Consider the following 17096-nt stretch of genomic DNA (forward strand, 5'->3'; position numbering starts at 1 on the left):
ATTTTCATTGAAGCAACCCTCTTCGCTCCCGGCTTTTTTTTACTGGATTTTGACTTATTTTGCAAGGTCCACGAAATATTGTGTTCTCTTATAATGCAATAAAAACACGGAACCTACCAAAAGAAAGATTAGAGTATATTCTTTCATCTTTCATTTGCAGCAATTAGCATTAGAATATAGCTAAGTTTCATCATTATTCACAAACCTGTTGCAAACACTGGCAAAAAGAGCTTGTTGCAAGGTGGCCCTGGCTGTCCTCTGATACTCAGCTGCCACCTGCTGGCCGTTTTTTGTAATAACTACAACTGATTGAAATGACCTCTTCGTGTCAGAAGCTGTATCAAAGCCTTCTGTATGCTCTAGCATAAAAAAAACAACGTTAAAAAAAACAAAAACAAAAAAAAAACATACATTTTTGGGAGTGAGGCACAAAGTATTTTAAAAAAAAAACTATACGTTTTGGAGTTTGAATGAGATAATGATGAAATACTAAATACTGTACCCACTTTTCAGTATACATTGTTGCTTTTATTTTATTATTATTATTATTATTATTATTATTATTATTATTATTATTATTATTATTATTATTGTCTTTTTTTATTTATTTTTTTGGTACTAATATTGTCAACTTATCTATATTTACTTAGCAGCCAGGACAGTGCACCACTCACATTCTGTTCCTTTGGCTAACATCAATAGTCGCAAGAGGTTAAATTTGTGCATGTCAAAAAATATGTTGTATGTATAATTCTAGAATTCTAAGTATGTGTATTCTTGAATTAGTAGAATTGTTGGAACTGTTTTAAATTGTGTGTGGGGGGGGGGGGGGGGGGGGGAGCATGCAGAATGCTGCATAATGGTTGAAATCTCTTTTCACCATCAAACTTTTTTTTAAAAGCATCTGGAAAAGGTCAGTAAGTTATTAAACTGCAAACTGATAAACCTCAGGGTGTTGATTGAAAAGTGGGATATGGATCATGTAAACCCCTCACAGTTGTAGTAGTTGTAGTTTGAGGGGTAAGCGAAACAGATCCTAATAGAGATGTTAGAATGACAACTGCGATAACAACAAAATCGGGTAACACCATGAGTTATTATTATTATTATTTTTTTTATATTATTATTATTTATTTATTTTTACTGACAAACTCAATATATCCTGATATATTGACACACAAAATATACTTAGAAGAAGTAATTTTTGAAAATACACATAAAGATAAATTCATATAAATGTTTACAATGTTTCCAAAAACTGAAAGAAAATCTTGCTTCATTAGGGTCATAATAAAAGCTGAATTGATATCACAATTAGAGCATTGAATCTTAGTAGATTGTGCAGTGTACTTAATGAAACGTCATATGGGAAAACATTATTGCAATGGAAACCATTAAGCAAATCAATACAGTGGACTGCAGTTGTCCAAAGTGGCGTCAGCCTTTCACTCAGCTCAATTTAGTGTCACTTGAGTTGTGGTTTGGACAAAGTTCAAGCTCAGTGGACGACCAAACAAATTTGTTTTCATTCATGTCCTTGGGCAGTTTTAAATGTAAAACAAAACAATCTGGAGGAATAAATAAGAATCAAGGGAACAAGACACTTCTTTTAATGGCTCTCAATCATGTGCTGACGAAACTTCCACCTTTCAAATGTGAGTGTTAAGAAGGAAAGAAAGAAAGCAGCAGGAAGCTTCCTCCCTCTCAGCTGCATGATGAGAGTGAACTCTTCAGCTCTTTTCAGCCTCCTGGGGAAGCACAAGCAGCCGTCTGTCTTTTAGCTCCTCGGAAATGGACAGAGTCAAAGCAAAAGCATTTTGAGATACAAGGTAGAACGGCCTGGCTGGTGCTCAAAAGAATGATGAGCACGAGGACAAAAAACACTTGCGCTTGTGAATCAACCGCTTCATTTCAAGACCTGCAATTGGACAGAACATAATGAATCTTAAGCCTGCGTTTATCCACGTTCTCATTCCGGCATTTCAGCTGCCTTCTTTATATGAACCAAATCACATAAGACAAAACTGGACTGACTGTAATTCTTCGGGAAATATAGCTTCAAGACACCTGTGATTTGCTTTGTTGTGATATTTGGCTGATAGCTTTGAGGAGATTTGGTGGCTGCCTACCGGAAGATTGTTTGCTAGCTGGCTTGCGAGCTTGCTTGCTTGCTGTTCGAGCTAGCAAGAGGCGGTGAGCACCCTGAACTGGCCGTCAGCCAATTGCAGAGCACAAATAAACAAACATTCCTATGGACAATCTTGAGTTTTCAATTAAATGTTTTTGGAATGTGAGAGGAAGCCAAGGTATTTAGATCAAATCCACACAAGCATGGGGAGAACATGCAAATTTCACAAAGGCCAAAGCCAAACCTCAAATATCTAAGGCAGGCATGCTTAGCACTAGGCCAGATCTTTGGTAATATCAATTAAAAGAAAAGAAAGAAAGAAAAAACTGGTTTTACCATTTGTAATAAGACAACATCAATGTGTATTGTTTTCCCCCTCCATTCCTCAATTGTGATAAAAATCACAATAGCTAAAGCAAACAGCCCATTATATTGTCATGGCAACTGGAGATCCATTTATGGTCTATGAAGTAATGGTTATGTCTTGCGCCCAGAACAGAAAAGCAGGGTGGGATGGAGGTCAACACACAATGTCAGCATCTGATCATCAGGTAAAGCTGCAGTGAAGAGAAGAGAAATTGCTGCTTGAAATCAAAGTCTCAACCCCATTTGTCAAAACAAGAAGAGTTGTCATGTCCAACTTTCTCGAATAGGTATTTCCACTCTTTACATTTACAGTAAATGTCAACCTTTATTTTAAAGAAACTATTTCAACCTCCTGGCACCTACACCAGTTTTTTGTTGTTGTTGTTGTTGCTTTGAAACAATGTTCCTTTCAAAACGGACCATAAAGTGAGTGAAATACTGTACATTACATTGGTTTTGTGAACTATGCACTATGGCTTCATTATAATGGGTTTTACAGATTTTCTGTCTGCATTGCTTTCTCCCCTCTCACATAAGGTTGAGCTAATTTGGAAAGAAAACCACAAACTAGTGGAGCACTGAACAGACAGTCACTTCGGCATGCAATGTTGTTTTCTAGCCAGCACCAGCACATATGTTAAAAGAGGAAGGAGTGCTCTGATGACGTCATGTCGACACTGCAGATGGATTGTTCGACCAAGATCGAGGCCATTCCTGTGGGAAAGTCATTTAAAGATGGAAAAAGGCCTTACTAATGTTATAATTTAAGGAGTTCTCTGACCAGTGTACAGACAGGGCAGACAGCAAATGGTGTCTCCAGTCAGAGGTCACGGTGTGTGTGCGTGTGTGTGTGGGGTGTGTGTGTGCGTGGGGGTGTGTGCGTGCACGTGGATGTGTGTGTTGGCTAAGGCTGCACTTTCCATCCAAACCAGTGTGGTGCAGGAAAGTGGTAAGAAAGGAAAAGCACAAGAGAGGAAATATTTCATACTGTTTTGAAAAAAAAAAAAATGTGGCTGTTTTACATCGCTAATGCTTCAATTAAGACTCAGTGGTTATTTGTCCATGCAGTATTTGCTCTGTGATTGGCTGATGACCAGTTTATCGAATTTTTCAAATTATCCATTTCACAAATGTGTGCTGGAAAGTTAACTACCACTTGAATTCAAATTCTTTGTAAATGATCCATAACTAGGCCAACACATTCTCCGCAAATCTCAGTCCAAAGGTTTAAAAGCAGTATTCAATTCAATACTGCATTGCAGCCACGAGTGTCTCTGTGTGACATCCATGCACAAAATCCCCAAGAAGTGCTCCAAAAATTGCTCACAGACACTTTCCATAAAGATGGTGGCTTCAAATTCAATCCACTGTTTTGGCACTACGGGGAGTCCATTAGAAAAAAATGTTTACAACCAGTGAATTGCTTTGAATATGACATTTTACAAAATAATTCCAACATTTTTAGTTGAAGCTCTTCTACTTTGATCTTTTTTATTTAGCAGATTCTCGGTCCAACCATGACATTGCTCCTATGTTGACAGCATACATTCTTGATGCTAACCAGTGATTCTGCCCCCACAGCATGAATTGAACATGGTTTATGTGTACCACAAACCTACTAATCCCTCCCTGTTGTTTACAAAAGACTAACCACTAATGAAGGACTGTATTCATCAATACAGCTAAGCTAGCTAGGCTAAAGAGTACTGATTGTATATTGGTGATGAAGATGAACACTGTCACTGTCAGTGGTGTTTCTGTTGCGTGTTTTTAAACACTGCTTTATATGTGCGAGTGGATTATTTTACTCTCAAAATGAAAAGAAACTCTGTAAAATGTTAGACATTTACCAAGGTCGAACTGGTATCGGGCCGCATGCCAATTGGTACCGTGTCGCACAAAGAGACACAGCTAACTTTTTTCATTTGAGCGGCGTCATTGAGTGTTGACCACTGGTCTGGAGAACGTCAAAAGCTTACCACTTTGATCGAGGAGCAGTCAAATCCCAACCAAACATAAAGCCCAGAAAACTTTCCCAGAACGTTTTGGGAACCAAAATTTGTTTTAGTAGTAGACAGGGCCAAGAAACTCTGTGCTGCTTGCTGGACGGGCAAGCACTGTAATTGGCCGCCTCCGTGTACCCGAGCAGCTGAGTGTAGCCTGGCTACCGATGAGTTGCCGGGCTCTTTGTGGTCTCCTCGACAGCAGAGGCGAACTTGCGATGGCATGTCATGATTGCTGATGGGATAAACATATTTCTCTGATTAACATGTCAAATAAGTTAGATTTTGAAAATCATGTATTTATCTATACCTCTGTCAAAATATTCATCCTGGTCAAGTGATATGGGAAAACCATTAAAATGCAAAAATGACACATTTGAGATGAGACGGTTGGTCTACCATTTATATACACAAGCAAGAAGGCAGGAGCAGGCAAAAATACATTGATTACCCGATTTCACAACAACAGTGCATCCATCTCCAGAGGGAAAGAACAGGCCAGTCATATACAGTATATTTAAGGATTTCACCATCAGGCACAAATTTGCTAGTCATAAAGAAGGTCAGCATTTGGGTGTCAAAAAGAAGGCAGAGTCAAAATGCACCAACAATCAGCCAGGAAAAGGTAGAGAGTAGCTGTACTGGGACATCAGAATATGGCAGATGACATTTTAAGCACTGAGGGTTTGAGCTCCACATACAGTTGACACAAAGTTGCATAATGTGTATAGTATAGAGAATTAGCTCATGTAGCTATTAGGTGGTTGAGACAATCATGCTCATAGATCAAGAGTGTTTCACGTGTTAATATATTAGCACGTAGCATATAGCCTACTGCAACTGATATATAGGTTTGTTGTATACGCACTAGGATACAGACTTAAATAATAGGTGACCTAAAATATCAAATCGGGTAAACTTTGGTTTTCTTCTACATTGACATGATTTAGACTCTTGATAGAGACAATCACAGTGGTCTTAAAAAAAAGTTAAGACTAAAGATATATGAATATAGCCAGTGTAATCCTAAAGGTGAGAAATTATTGTGCCACCAAATATGAAGTTCTATTAATGAGGATTGTGTTTTTTGAGCGAACGGTCAAGATGAAATCACAACAATAATATGCATAAATGTTTCAGGCTTCATATCACTGTGCTTGGAAGGGAAATCGAAACTAAAAGGGAGAATGATTAGAAAGAGCCTGAGAAAACATTTTTGCACTGGATTTTTGATTGCTAGTATTGTAACGTTGCACTGTTGGCCTGAAAATCATCAAACTCTATTAGTGTGTATTGATCCAAGTATTGACACCAAAATGTTATTTGTGCAAACAAAAATAAATTGTTTAGCAGTGGCAGCAACCCAATGGCCATTTCTAGACATCATCCAAAGGAAACGGTTGACAGGTCAGTAGTTTCACAGAAATGTCACATCTTCTTGTGACTGCACCCACCGCCAGTGAGCGTCATACTCCAAATGCATTTTGCTGTTCACTTTGCAAGTATCCAAGTCAACGTTTGCATTTTTGTAAGGTTTACGTTTGGGGCTCTGTTTGATGGCCGGTTTGTCACTGAGGCCGATCCGAACGTGGCCGCCTATTGGCGCCGTTGTCTTCTCGAGGCTTCCGTTGGCCTTTAAGGTTTGCCTCTGGGTATTGTTCAGAGAAACCAAGCCTGCCTCTACCACATTAGTGCAAACTAAAACACCTTGCTTGGCATCAGGTCGAGCTTCAGGAATGTTGCTGGGATCCACCGTCTTTTCAATTTGACTTCCGAATATCCCGTTCCCGTTGACATCACTGATAACAACAGTCTCTTTTTCAGTCCCATTCTCATTTGATTGCGACCGAATGCCTATTACAACACCATTCCCAGTCTCTGTATTAGCCACAGGTTTCTCCCCAGAGACCGTGTCTGCGGATATTTCCGCTGTCCAGCCCCTTGCAGTCGCCTCTGTGACCTGTGGCGTGGTAGAGCAGATGACGGACTCCGAACTGGAGGGGCAGTATTCATCCAGATCATCTGCCAGGGTGTCCAGGTAACTGCCGATGGAAATGTTGTCCAGCTTGTCGTTGGAGTCATGAAGGCTGCTCCAGGAGCCTCTCCAGGAGGTGTCGGGACCTTCACCCAAGCTGTACTGGCTGCTGGTCAGGCTGCTGCATCGGCTGGTCAGTGTGCTGCGCTCCTCCAGCAACCATTTGACTGCCTCGATGCCCTCGTGGACCGACAGCAACTGCTGCAGGATTTTAATGTCCACTGAGCGCAAGTGTGCCTGTGGAAACATACAGGTGTAAATAAAGGTAAGGTACTTTTTCATTGACAACATAAATTGATCATTTGCATACAACTAATGTCAATTCTGCATCTCAGACTCTTACAGTGGAAATATTGACACATTGAAATGCGCCATGCTGAATCACTCAAACAGCAAAATATCAGTGAATGAATGCCTCCATCTTTCTTCTTTGTATGTTCATGTCAAGGGCACTCCTTTCATTCACTTCTTTCTTGTTCAAATTTGATTGATTGATACTGTAGTTAAAATAAACGGTTCTACAGTTTACTTTGTAATTGTCTGGAAACAAGACCGCACTCTAAAAAGAGTAAATAAAAAAAAAAAAAAAGGGTCAAAAATGGACCAACCCAACTTTTTGGGTTGTCTTGTGGATGTCATGTTTTGGGTTGATTTTGTTACTTTCAGGGCCCAGGTTTAATTTTGGTTGAATTTGATTTTGTCCTCATGTTTCTTTAAGTCCTGTCATGATCTGTGTTTTGCATTGTTGTATTTGTCAAGCATTGTCATGTCCGCCTTTGTTTGCTTGCCCTTCCTCATGTGTCAACCAATCAGCATCCTCTTGACACTTGTGTCTCGCCCAGCTGTGTCTAATTGTTTCAATTAGTGTGTGTGTATTTAGTCTCTTGTCTCCCCGCTGTCCTTGTTGATTCATTGTCGTTTTCCTTCTGTCATGCTGCCGGTTCTGTTCCACGCCTTGTCTCGTTTTACCCTGTGGGACTTTGTTGTTTTGGTTTCTTAGTTTGTAGCTTTTTTGCCTCCTTGTTTTTGTTTATTAAGCTTTTTTTTCTTTTTTTTTCTTTTTTTTCTTTTTTTTTTTACCACATTTCTTGCCTCCTCGTCCTGCTTCCCTGTATTTGGGTGCACCACCACACCCCTGACGTGATGTGGATTATTTATTTGACTCAACTTTTTGGGTTAATTGAATAACCCGATTGAACTGGGTCAAAAATGGACTGACACAACTTTTTGAGTTATTCATCCAGAAATGTTGGGTCACATTAAATTAATAATTCACAAAACAACTCAATTGTTTGGGTTGTTCTGTTGGTTATTCATTTGACCCAATGTTTTGGGGTAACGGAATTAGCCAAAAATTTGGGTATGTTCCTTTTGGACCCAGTTTGGGTTTGTTTTGACCAAATTGTTATTTTTTTTTGTGTACCCCACTTATCGCCCAAAGTCAGTACAGACAGGCTAAACCTTCTGAATAAAACAATTGGAAGGATGATTCATACAGTTATTACGTTATAAACATACATTCTGCAATGACATAGGTTAAAACTCAGTAATGTATTGCTATTTATTTATTTATTTGTTTATTTAAACCCTTATTGGTGACCCTTATGTCAAACAAGCCTCAGGTAGTTACATTAAGAACTCTCTAACCTCATATAGTGTCTTCCTTTACTTACGAGATTGTGACTCCAGGGTAAGAAACTCGTGTCTTCATTCTTCACATTTGTACATTAAAGATAATGTTTAGCTGTCGCCTTCCATCGTTATGTGTTAACAATTACTCTCTTTACTAAGAGCGACTCTCATATATCATCTGAAAGGGATTATTACAACCCAATTACTCCCCATAAAAGCCAAAAAGTTTGAGTCAGGACAACAAGAAGTATATTTAGCCTCAATACGAGAATGCCTGCTCTTTGAAAACCAAATGTGGCTGTAAACCCCCCAAGAGACTCAGAGTTTTTTTTCTTTTTCTTTCTAATAACGAAGACTCCAAATCAACAGAAACAAAACATATAGCATACATTTAGTCTGCAGTTCTTGCCCTATAGTGTCAGTGTGTTCCAAAGCTGTGATTCAAGGTAAGAAAACAATATTTAAATAACTCTTGTAATCTCTACAGTGCCTGAAAAACGGATTTAATATACATGTAGTCACATTCATAGTATGCAATATTTCCTTGACTTGTTAGAGCTTGTATGACATAAAGATAAAGCATTGCTTCACCCCACCCCAGCCAAAACAAGTCTTAATATGTGCTTCATTTTGTAAGCAGGCACAAAACAATTCATGACTAGGTGAGAAAAAAAATCTAAAAAGCACATTCAAGCAAAACTAAACAACTGGAAGATAAATACGGATACAGTAATTAATGATGTTGAACACAAACATACCCTTACTCCGCTAGGGCAACTGTACGACACACATACTGTATGTGTGTTATTAACCCCTTCGGGTGTGCGTGCGTGTGGTGATAAACACAGTGGTGTCCTGGCACCCTGATATGAGAGTTTGAGCTTGAGGTTTGAGGCTGGCAGACGCTCAAGGCCTAATGAGAGGAGCAGTTAAGGTTCTTCAGGCCTTGTCAGCGCTGAGGTAGCACAACGCTAACAAAGCTTTGTTTTCACTTATCGGCGACGCAACTGAGCTTGAGCAGTAAGATCAGTGTTTTGTTTCCTCGTTGTGATATACTGTGGATCATTTCAGTTCCTTTGGACTTTCAATCACTTTCATGAGGATATTGTCTCAGTTCAACACATATCTGAAGGATTTAAAAAGCCAGCATGGTTGGCTTTTCCTTTGGAATTTATTCTTTTTTTTTGTCAAGCATGTCTTCACAAGATATAAAAATAGCAATGTTAAGATGATTACATTTACAGGGCCAATTTCTCTTTCACACATAATACATTTAAAAATGTTTACGTAACAGGGAAGACAACTCGAAAAATTTCTTTACAATAATGTTTTACGCGGTCCCACTACTCTAAACATAACCTGATTAATATTGTGTTTGTGGAATATGAATTAAACAGTAAAATCCACGGGCGTCCATTTTGCCACTTGCCGTCGACTGAAAATGACATCACAGTTACACAGCTGAGCCGTGATTGATCGTTACCTAACCCTGTGCAACAATGATGTCATCTTCAGTGGACGGCAAGTAGCAAAATGGCCGCCCCCTGAGATGGATACAAACGGGTGGATTTTACTGCTTAATCCATATTCCACAAATGTAATATTTAAGAAATGCACTATATAAATAAAGCTGCCGTTTCCTGGCTAACATCTATCTATACAACAATGTCCTTTTTTTTTTTTTATAAGTGATGGATTTAATTGACATTCCTTCAGTAAAGGGCTTTACTGTTATAAGACCTACTTTAATGTTATATTTGCTTTCCATCATTTAAAATATATCAGCTGTAAACTGTTCGGATGCATGCCAATAGTATCTTGTATTTTATATCCCTTTTCAATCACAAATTCTTTCTCCTCCATTAGTTTTATTATCAGGTGCATTCATTATTCATGATGTGGCGAAACCTCATTATGAAGAGGCCCTTTCTCTGGAAAAGGTCAAATAGCATCAAAGGGTGATGAGAGCGGGACTGGATGATCATAACAATTTCAGTTTTGCTGCTCGGCAAAAGGGCCGAGCAATACTTGGTATACTGTTTGTTAAGATTGGAGTTAAGCTCGAGGCAAGCTTTTGTCTGTGTGTACCCTTCCCGGAGAAGGAACCAATAAAGACCATAAATTGCAAACACATCAGAAAGAAAATTTGTACTGCCAAAAGTCACTTCCAACATTTTTACTGATGGATATTTTGTTGGACATCTGCTTGGGTGTAGTTTTCTTTGGACACTTTCTGTGACATTTTTCAGTTAAACTCATGGCAAAAGAAATTGCGGCTTACTGGTAAATTGAATTTGGAACTTTGGTGGTTTTTCTCCTTGGAGATCTCCAGAGAAAGGACAATATTAGGGTATACTATTGAAAGATGATTTTATTTTATTTTTTTAACATCCACATCCCATTATTAACGGTTGTCCTCTGCTTCGAAAACAAACACTGTAGCTATTTTATCAGCAAGCTTGATGTCAGCCAACTGGCGCACAGTGAGCAGTGCGAATGAACCCAAACAGTCAACTTGTGGCTGGAAAATCAAGCCTGGGAGCTAAGAGATGCTATAAAGTTTTGCTGATGGAAGGAAACTGTAGACAGCATGTGATACTCATTAGTATTTGAATTATAGATGACAAACCCCGCGTATAAAGGGAGTCATTTTTACACCATGGAGCAGGGTATACTATATAAAAAGCATTATATGCAACATGCTTTATGAGGAGAATTTTCCTTGAATGATGTACCAAACAAACCAAATGATATATGTATCTCTTTTGGTAATCTAACACCCTCACCTTCAACATGCAAATGCCTGATAAACGACGCAAATGCTTCCGCTTGTCAAAACCTGCCACCCAAATCACGCAGTCACCTCTTTAACTGCTGAATCACTGCTAGTAGAAAGAGAAGGAACACAGCGGCAGGCTTTCAATAATACAGCAGCAAGCAAGCAAGCACCCACCCCCATCTCATTGGGCACAAGCACCCCTCCCGTGTCCCCTCCTGGTGTCGTTTCACCTTGCCAGGCGAAATCAGGCATCCTTGCACTCGCCATGAAACAGACAGAGGGTTGACTGCTGTCTTTTTCGACCTCTGACGCTTCATGTTTGTATAAAACCTCTTTGGCATGAAAGATACTGCACAACACAGCACATTTTGATGTGGGTGCGTTACCATTGTTTGGTGAATGAGAGAACTGAGAATTTAACACATAGTTGTAAATATGTGACATAATATTAACAATTTGGCATCATTTATGCAAGAACAGTATGTCATTGGCACTGTGTGAGGAATCTGTTTGCCAATATCCACAGAGGGGCAGATGGCAAACAAATTCATTGATATTGATTTGTAGCTGATATGTTTTGTATACACAAAATGGACATGAAGAGCTTAGAAGGAGATTATAGCAACTGACAGGAAATACAGGGGAAAAAAAAAAAAACACATGCCCCCTGCAGGCATTTCATCTTACTCCTTTTAGGGCGAAAGTACAAGCTTTGTAAAAGGGCATACCGGTACGTTTTAAGTGGACGCAACCAAAAAAATGTAATTCCCGTAGGCTCTACTTTCCTAGACAGCACATCTGCACCGTGGCGCAAAAGTTGGAGAATCATCATTTGCCAATTTTGCCCTACGGGGGACCAAAACTGACGAAATTAAAAATAAACAAATGAACCACCCCCTTATTTGAATAACATTTCATGATGGATTTCACGCTGACAGCGTCTGAAGCATGATATGAATAAATATGGATCCAGAGTGTTTATATATATATATATATATATATATATATATATATATATATATATATATATATGAATATTTTATGTCCACATTTATTTTTACATTTTTATTTTTGAATCTCGTTTTTTATTTTTGTATTTATTTTTACATTATATACTGCATATATATATATATATATATATATATATGTTTTTTTATTTAATTTATATTTATTTTGTTTCATTTTTTAATTATATGTTTATATTCGTTTCTATTTTCACTTTTATTTATGTATTTATTTATTTACTTATTTATTTATTTTTTATTTTGTCAGTTTTAGTCCTCCATATCTGCCAAGCGTAAGAGTGTCTTTTGAAATGTTTTCGGCGGAGTGACAATTTGGTGGCAGAAAGTCGATCTAAATCTTATGCTAGCTCAGGTGCCTTCTATCACCGCCACTTGGTAGATAGTTCTGTAGCATGACGTATTCCATTAATAAATTTGTGAAAAAGCATCTAGCCCTCTGAATCCTTGTGTTACATATTTTTTAAACGGGCAGCACAGCTTATGGAGGAGACGCATGGACAATCGGAGTGGGAGGTGAACTCCAAATGACTTTTGAACCGACACTTGCTGCACCCTTTACTGTATAATCTTTCTGCATGGTGTTAAGACATCATATCATGTATGTGTTTATTATTCTTAAAGGGTTCATCTCCCAAAGAGGGACAGAGGAAGTTCAGTGTCTCACAAAAGTGAGAAAATCACACATCCTCACAACATAATTACTGCATTTATGTTAGCACGGAAGAGCGCACTTGTCACTTTGGATGCAATTATTTCAGACGGTCAAAAAGTGCATCACGTTTTCTCAACAAAATTTTCTAAACAAATATTTCAAAAGGTCATTTTTTTGCCCCTCTTTGGTGTCATTTTGTAGCTAATTCTCACTGGCGGTCCCCAGCCAAAAAGAAAAAAAAACATTTGGGAAAAGAGCCTTAGTGTTTATCTTTGTTTGAAGGGTGCTGATTAAGTGCAATGTTCACAAGTCTGCTGCTGAACTCTTACTATAGTGTACTTCCACAGAAGAATGAAACACAGTGGTGCGCTATTCGCAAATTTCACACAAGTGTCTCTTTGTCACATTCACTTTTCCCATTTTGTAGTAGACATGACTAACGGCCAAAAATGCTAATCAATCCATCCGGTTGTTTGCTCTTGGTGGAGCTTCAAGAGCCATCTGTCATGTATGTTGCCAATCTAAATGAGTACTTCAGTCAACTACACTCAAGGGACGTGTCTGGCATGAATGCTAGCTTATCATTACGATATTGTCTGAAATGAATGGCATTTACGCTGACCACTTTCGGAGATGTTGGCCCAATCTGGCCCGTGAGGACAAAACACGAACTATAGTTTTTACTAAAATTAAGTGTTGTTGTTTTTTGTCCACTGGAGGGCACACTGACAACCACTTAAATCATATTCAAATATGTGGCTACTCAGGATTTCATTATAAAAATTGCCCTAATTTTTGTTACAGAATTTCAGATTACAATTATCTATTTATTTATTTATTTATTTATTTATTTATTAAAATTAGGCCACAGACGAACTGGTCTGGGCCACTTGAGATCAAATTCAGGTCAAAGTGGCCACTTAATTAAAATGAGTTTGACACCTCCGTTTTCAAACATTCAAAACACTGAACTGATCCCTGCATAATATTCAGTTGTGTAGTACAGAACTACATAGAGGAGACCGCATCACTGAACTGGCCTATGGCTTGCAATGAATGAACACATTATTGACGCAAGTTCAATTGTATAACGTGCATATCCATGCTGTAACACACGCGCATGCACATGATGCACGTGTCCACTTACCATCTCAGTCTTCAATTTTCTTATCTTTTCATCCAGGCTCTTCTTCCCGGTTTCCTTCGCGGTTTCTTGCGCGGCGGGGGCCGGTTTGTCTTCTCCCCGAAGTGAGGATGCTTCTTCCCGCATCCACCTGAGCAAACCCTCTGGGGTCTTCCGGCCAATTTTCGCCTCTATGTCTCTCAGGTCCGGAGTGCTCTCACAAGAAGTTCCTTCATCCATCATGGTCATGGAGCGCTGGTTCAAAAGAATTGCTTGAGACAGATTTCCTCCTGTTGTTTTCTCCGAAATTGTTCGAGCGACTTCCCGCAGTACTCTGTGGCATCACATGCGAGCTCAGCGGAGGTGGACTGCACCAGCCTGGAAAAACAAACTGTCAGCATCCGACCGAGCAACGAGTGCTCATCGCAGCTGTACGTAGAACTGGAGCCAGATTCGAAGCGTGTAGCCCCAGGCTCGGTGGGTTTCCTCCCGGCTGGAAGCCCCCTAACAGCGACTAAACTGCGCACATTCCACCTGCATGATGACAGGCAGGCAGGCAGCAGCCTCGCCGCAGAGCAGCTGAACCCAGACTGTCAAAATCAGTCAATGATGACATCACGTTATTTCCGGTAAGGCTTTTCAAAATTAAACAACGAAAGGAACATGTTGGGCTGCTTGTACAACTACCAAAATAACACAAGCAAGCGTTTTAAAGGCAAACTGGGGGACACAAACAAACAAAGAAACTTTGATTGTGACAATTTTTACATCTGGCAAATAAATGCTATAAATTTTAACATTTGTGTTTGGAAGCTATGCCGTCAGCAGTTTATACAATAAAACAAACGTGTATTTTTAAGTTTTAATTAAACATATAGGCAAATAATATAAAAATGGCATACAAATATAAAAATAGCTAAATCAGACAGCGATAGTCTGTTAATTTTTCCCAGAGCTGTATATGCTGTGCACCAAAATGTGTTGTTTGCTATAATAAGAGTGGCTGTCTTTTGACGATATACATTGTTCATCCATTAGTCAAATGAAAACTATTCAAGTTTTCAATCACTATTCACGAGAACTGATAATTATGCCCTTGCTGTCACATAATTACAAGGTACCACTGTAAATCAAATCAGCTGGTCAATTATGAATATGAATACATAATATTTTATTGTTTTACATTTGTAATGAGTATAATTTTTACAAGATTAATAGTAACTGGAAATGGACACTTAATGACCATATATAGGCCTAGTACTTGGGATTTTATTTTATTTTTATTTTTTTTATTAAATGCCATTGTTGATATGTGCCATTTTCATTTACTATAAATGTGACCAAACTGACTGATTTACTTATTCAGGATAAAGGTTGTAAAAAAAAAAAAAAACGTAGAGTATCTTTAGGACATGCATGCTCTAATGACATTTGTATCAATACACGACACAGTATACTGTATGTGTGACGTGAGTAACACACTGTGCTATTTTGGTCAAAGTGAGTTCTGTAAAGACTCTCAAAAATAAAAGAGCTGAGCTCCACATTTATCACTGCGCTGGTGAGGAGAAGCTCACAAAAAAGTAGAAAATACATTTCAACTCTTCATACTGAATGACCAAGTCCTGCCTCTCTGTGTCTGACACACATGATGAGGGTGTTAACAAAGGTATTATGGCTGATAAGGGATTGGCATAGAAGGAGGAGTCGGAAGGTATAAAATCTGGATTACTGAAGATTTCCTCAGATATATGAACCTTTTGTCTTCTACTAAAATGAGACCACGATTCCCACCCATTTACCTCTCTGTGTAAATATCTAAAACAAAACTATTCAATTGAGTTAAATGTAGAAGACTTTCATACATTACTGCACAGTTGTGAAATTGATAGATGAACATAATGACACTTAGATAATTGATCCACACGCTTGTCAGTCCTTAATGGCACATGTTTTAAAATATGGGTTATATTTGGTATTTATCCTATTATGCTTTACTTGTAATTAAGTAGGTTAACACGGGGTTAGTTTGAGGGCAATAAAACCTTTACGACATGTGGCTAACCCTAATCCCCCTTTAATAGCAATGCATTATATAATCATTGTCTCCTCTGTAAAAACTACACCGTATGTACAATATTTAGTCTGCTACCTCCTGTCATTTTTTCCATGCAATCGTCCTGGTTACCATGATGACCACCATGGTAACAGTGATGCAAGAGATTTTGGACACCCACATGCTGCAAGCAGAAAGTGCTGCCCACAGATTTACCACTTTATGCTCTACTAATTATCTGATTGATCATATATAGTTGGACTTGTTGTTTACAGTGAAATGAATGATGACATTCCACATTGGTTGGTTTAGGATTGTACTTTTGATGACTGAAGTTATTTACAAAGACTGACAGATGTGGTAGCTGGATGGCACAGTGTGTAATGTTGCTGACTTGGTACCTGAGGTCACATCCCAGTCAGGGGAAACTTTCGATGACTCAAACTAACACTGGCTGAAATTGAAAACAGACCCGTCTTGTGGCGGCCTCACTCAGCGGGCGTGAGAAATGCGGCATTCGCCAGCATCTCGCCTCCATTGCTGCACTCACTTATGGCTTCCTGAATGCTTCCGGTACGGTGCACTCCGGACTCAGAAATCTGGGGCTGTGTCCGAATATCCACCCTACTCTCTTTACTGCCCTACTAAGGCGTCACACCATTTTGTAGGGCTGTCCAAATGTCCAGGGAGTGAAAATGTAAGGAACTCAAAATTACCCACAATGAACTCTGAAAAATAGTGAACATTGATGCTCACTAAACCGAGTTGATATAGATTGTATTCACATGACATCATGTACCCCACAGTGTGTGCCGTTCATGGGTCCATAGAATGTCAAATGGGAATGGACAAAGTGTCCGGATCCGGAATTACAAAGATACATCGAAAGGATTTCCAACCGACAAAATCTACCAAAGTGCGTTCTGACCATTTTGATTAAGCTAACATTGTAAGATGGTAAGATATGCTTTTACCATAATGCAATTGTGATATATGTGAGCCACTAGCCGTGGCTAGCTCTGGATAAAAATAGTTCTGGTGGTCAAGCTGTTCGATTTTGAGATATCTCCAAATACCCTCCTTACGGTCTCTTATTTTCCTTTCACAGTAGCCCAAAAGTTGAAATTGTTAAAGTGCACGAAAATAAGTGATGAATCAACAATGTTGCTAGCACTAGTAGCCAGCGCGGTCGTGAAATAAGCTAACTTCATTTAAAAACAACCCGAGATTCTTCACTAATCAAACGCCAGGAGCGTTTGGCAAAATTTTCTGCATACGTCTTACTTACGCAAGTAAC

General features: G+C 38.9%; 1 protein-coding gene across 1 annotated transcript; it reads right to left on the reverse strand.

Moving 5' to 3' along the window:
• Positions 1 to 4886: 4886 nt before the first annotated feature.
• On the reverse strand, positions 4887 to 14329 carry lurap1 (leucine rich adaptor protein 1). The gene is made up of 2 exons (XM_077534779.1): positions 13768 to 14329; positions 4887 to 6769 (listed from the first exon to the last, which is right to left on the reverse strand). Exons 1-2 carry the CDS (start codon positions 13990 to 13992, stop codon positions 5915 to 5917), a joined length of 1080 nt encoding a protein of 359 aa, XP_077390905.1. The 5' UTR covers positions 13993 to 14329; the 3' UTR covers positions 4887 to 5914.
• Positions 14330 to 17096: the final 2767 nt, after the last annotated feature.

Source organism: Festucalex cinctus, chromosome 10 (assembly GCF_051991245.1).
Source record: "Festucalex cinctus isolate MCC-2025b chromosome 10, RoL_Fcin_1.0, whole genome shotgun sequence".
In the NCBI taxonomy this organism is placed as follows: domain Eukaryota; kingdom Metazoa; phylum Chordata; class Actinopteri; order Syngnathiformes; family Syngnathidae; genus Festucalex; species Festucalex cinctus.

Coding starts and splice junctions, on each gene's coding strand:
- lurap1 (XM_077534779.1), bottom strand. CDS start 13,992: ATGACCATGATGGATGAAGGAACTTCTTGTGAGAGCACTCCGGACCTG. Junction 6,770..13,767: donor GAAAATTGAAGACTGAGATG/GTAAGTGGACAC, acceptor ATGTTTCCACAG/GCACACTTGCGCTCAGTGGA.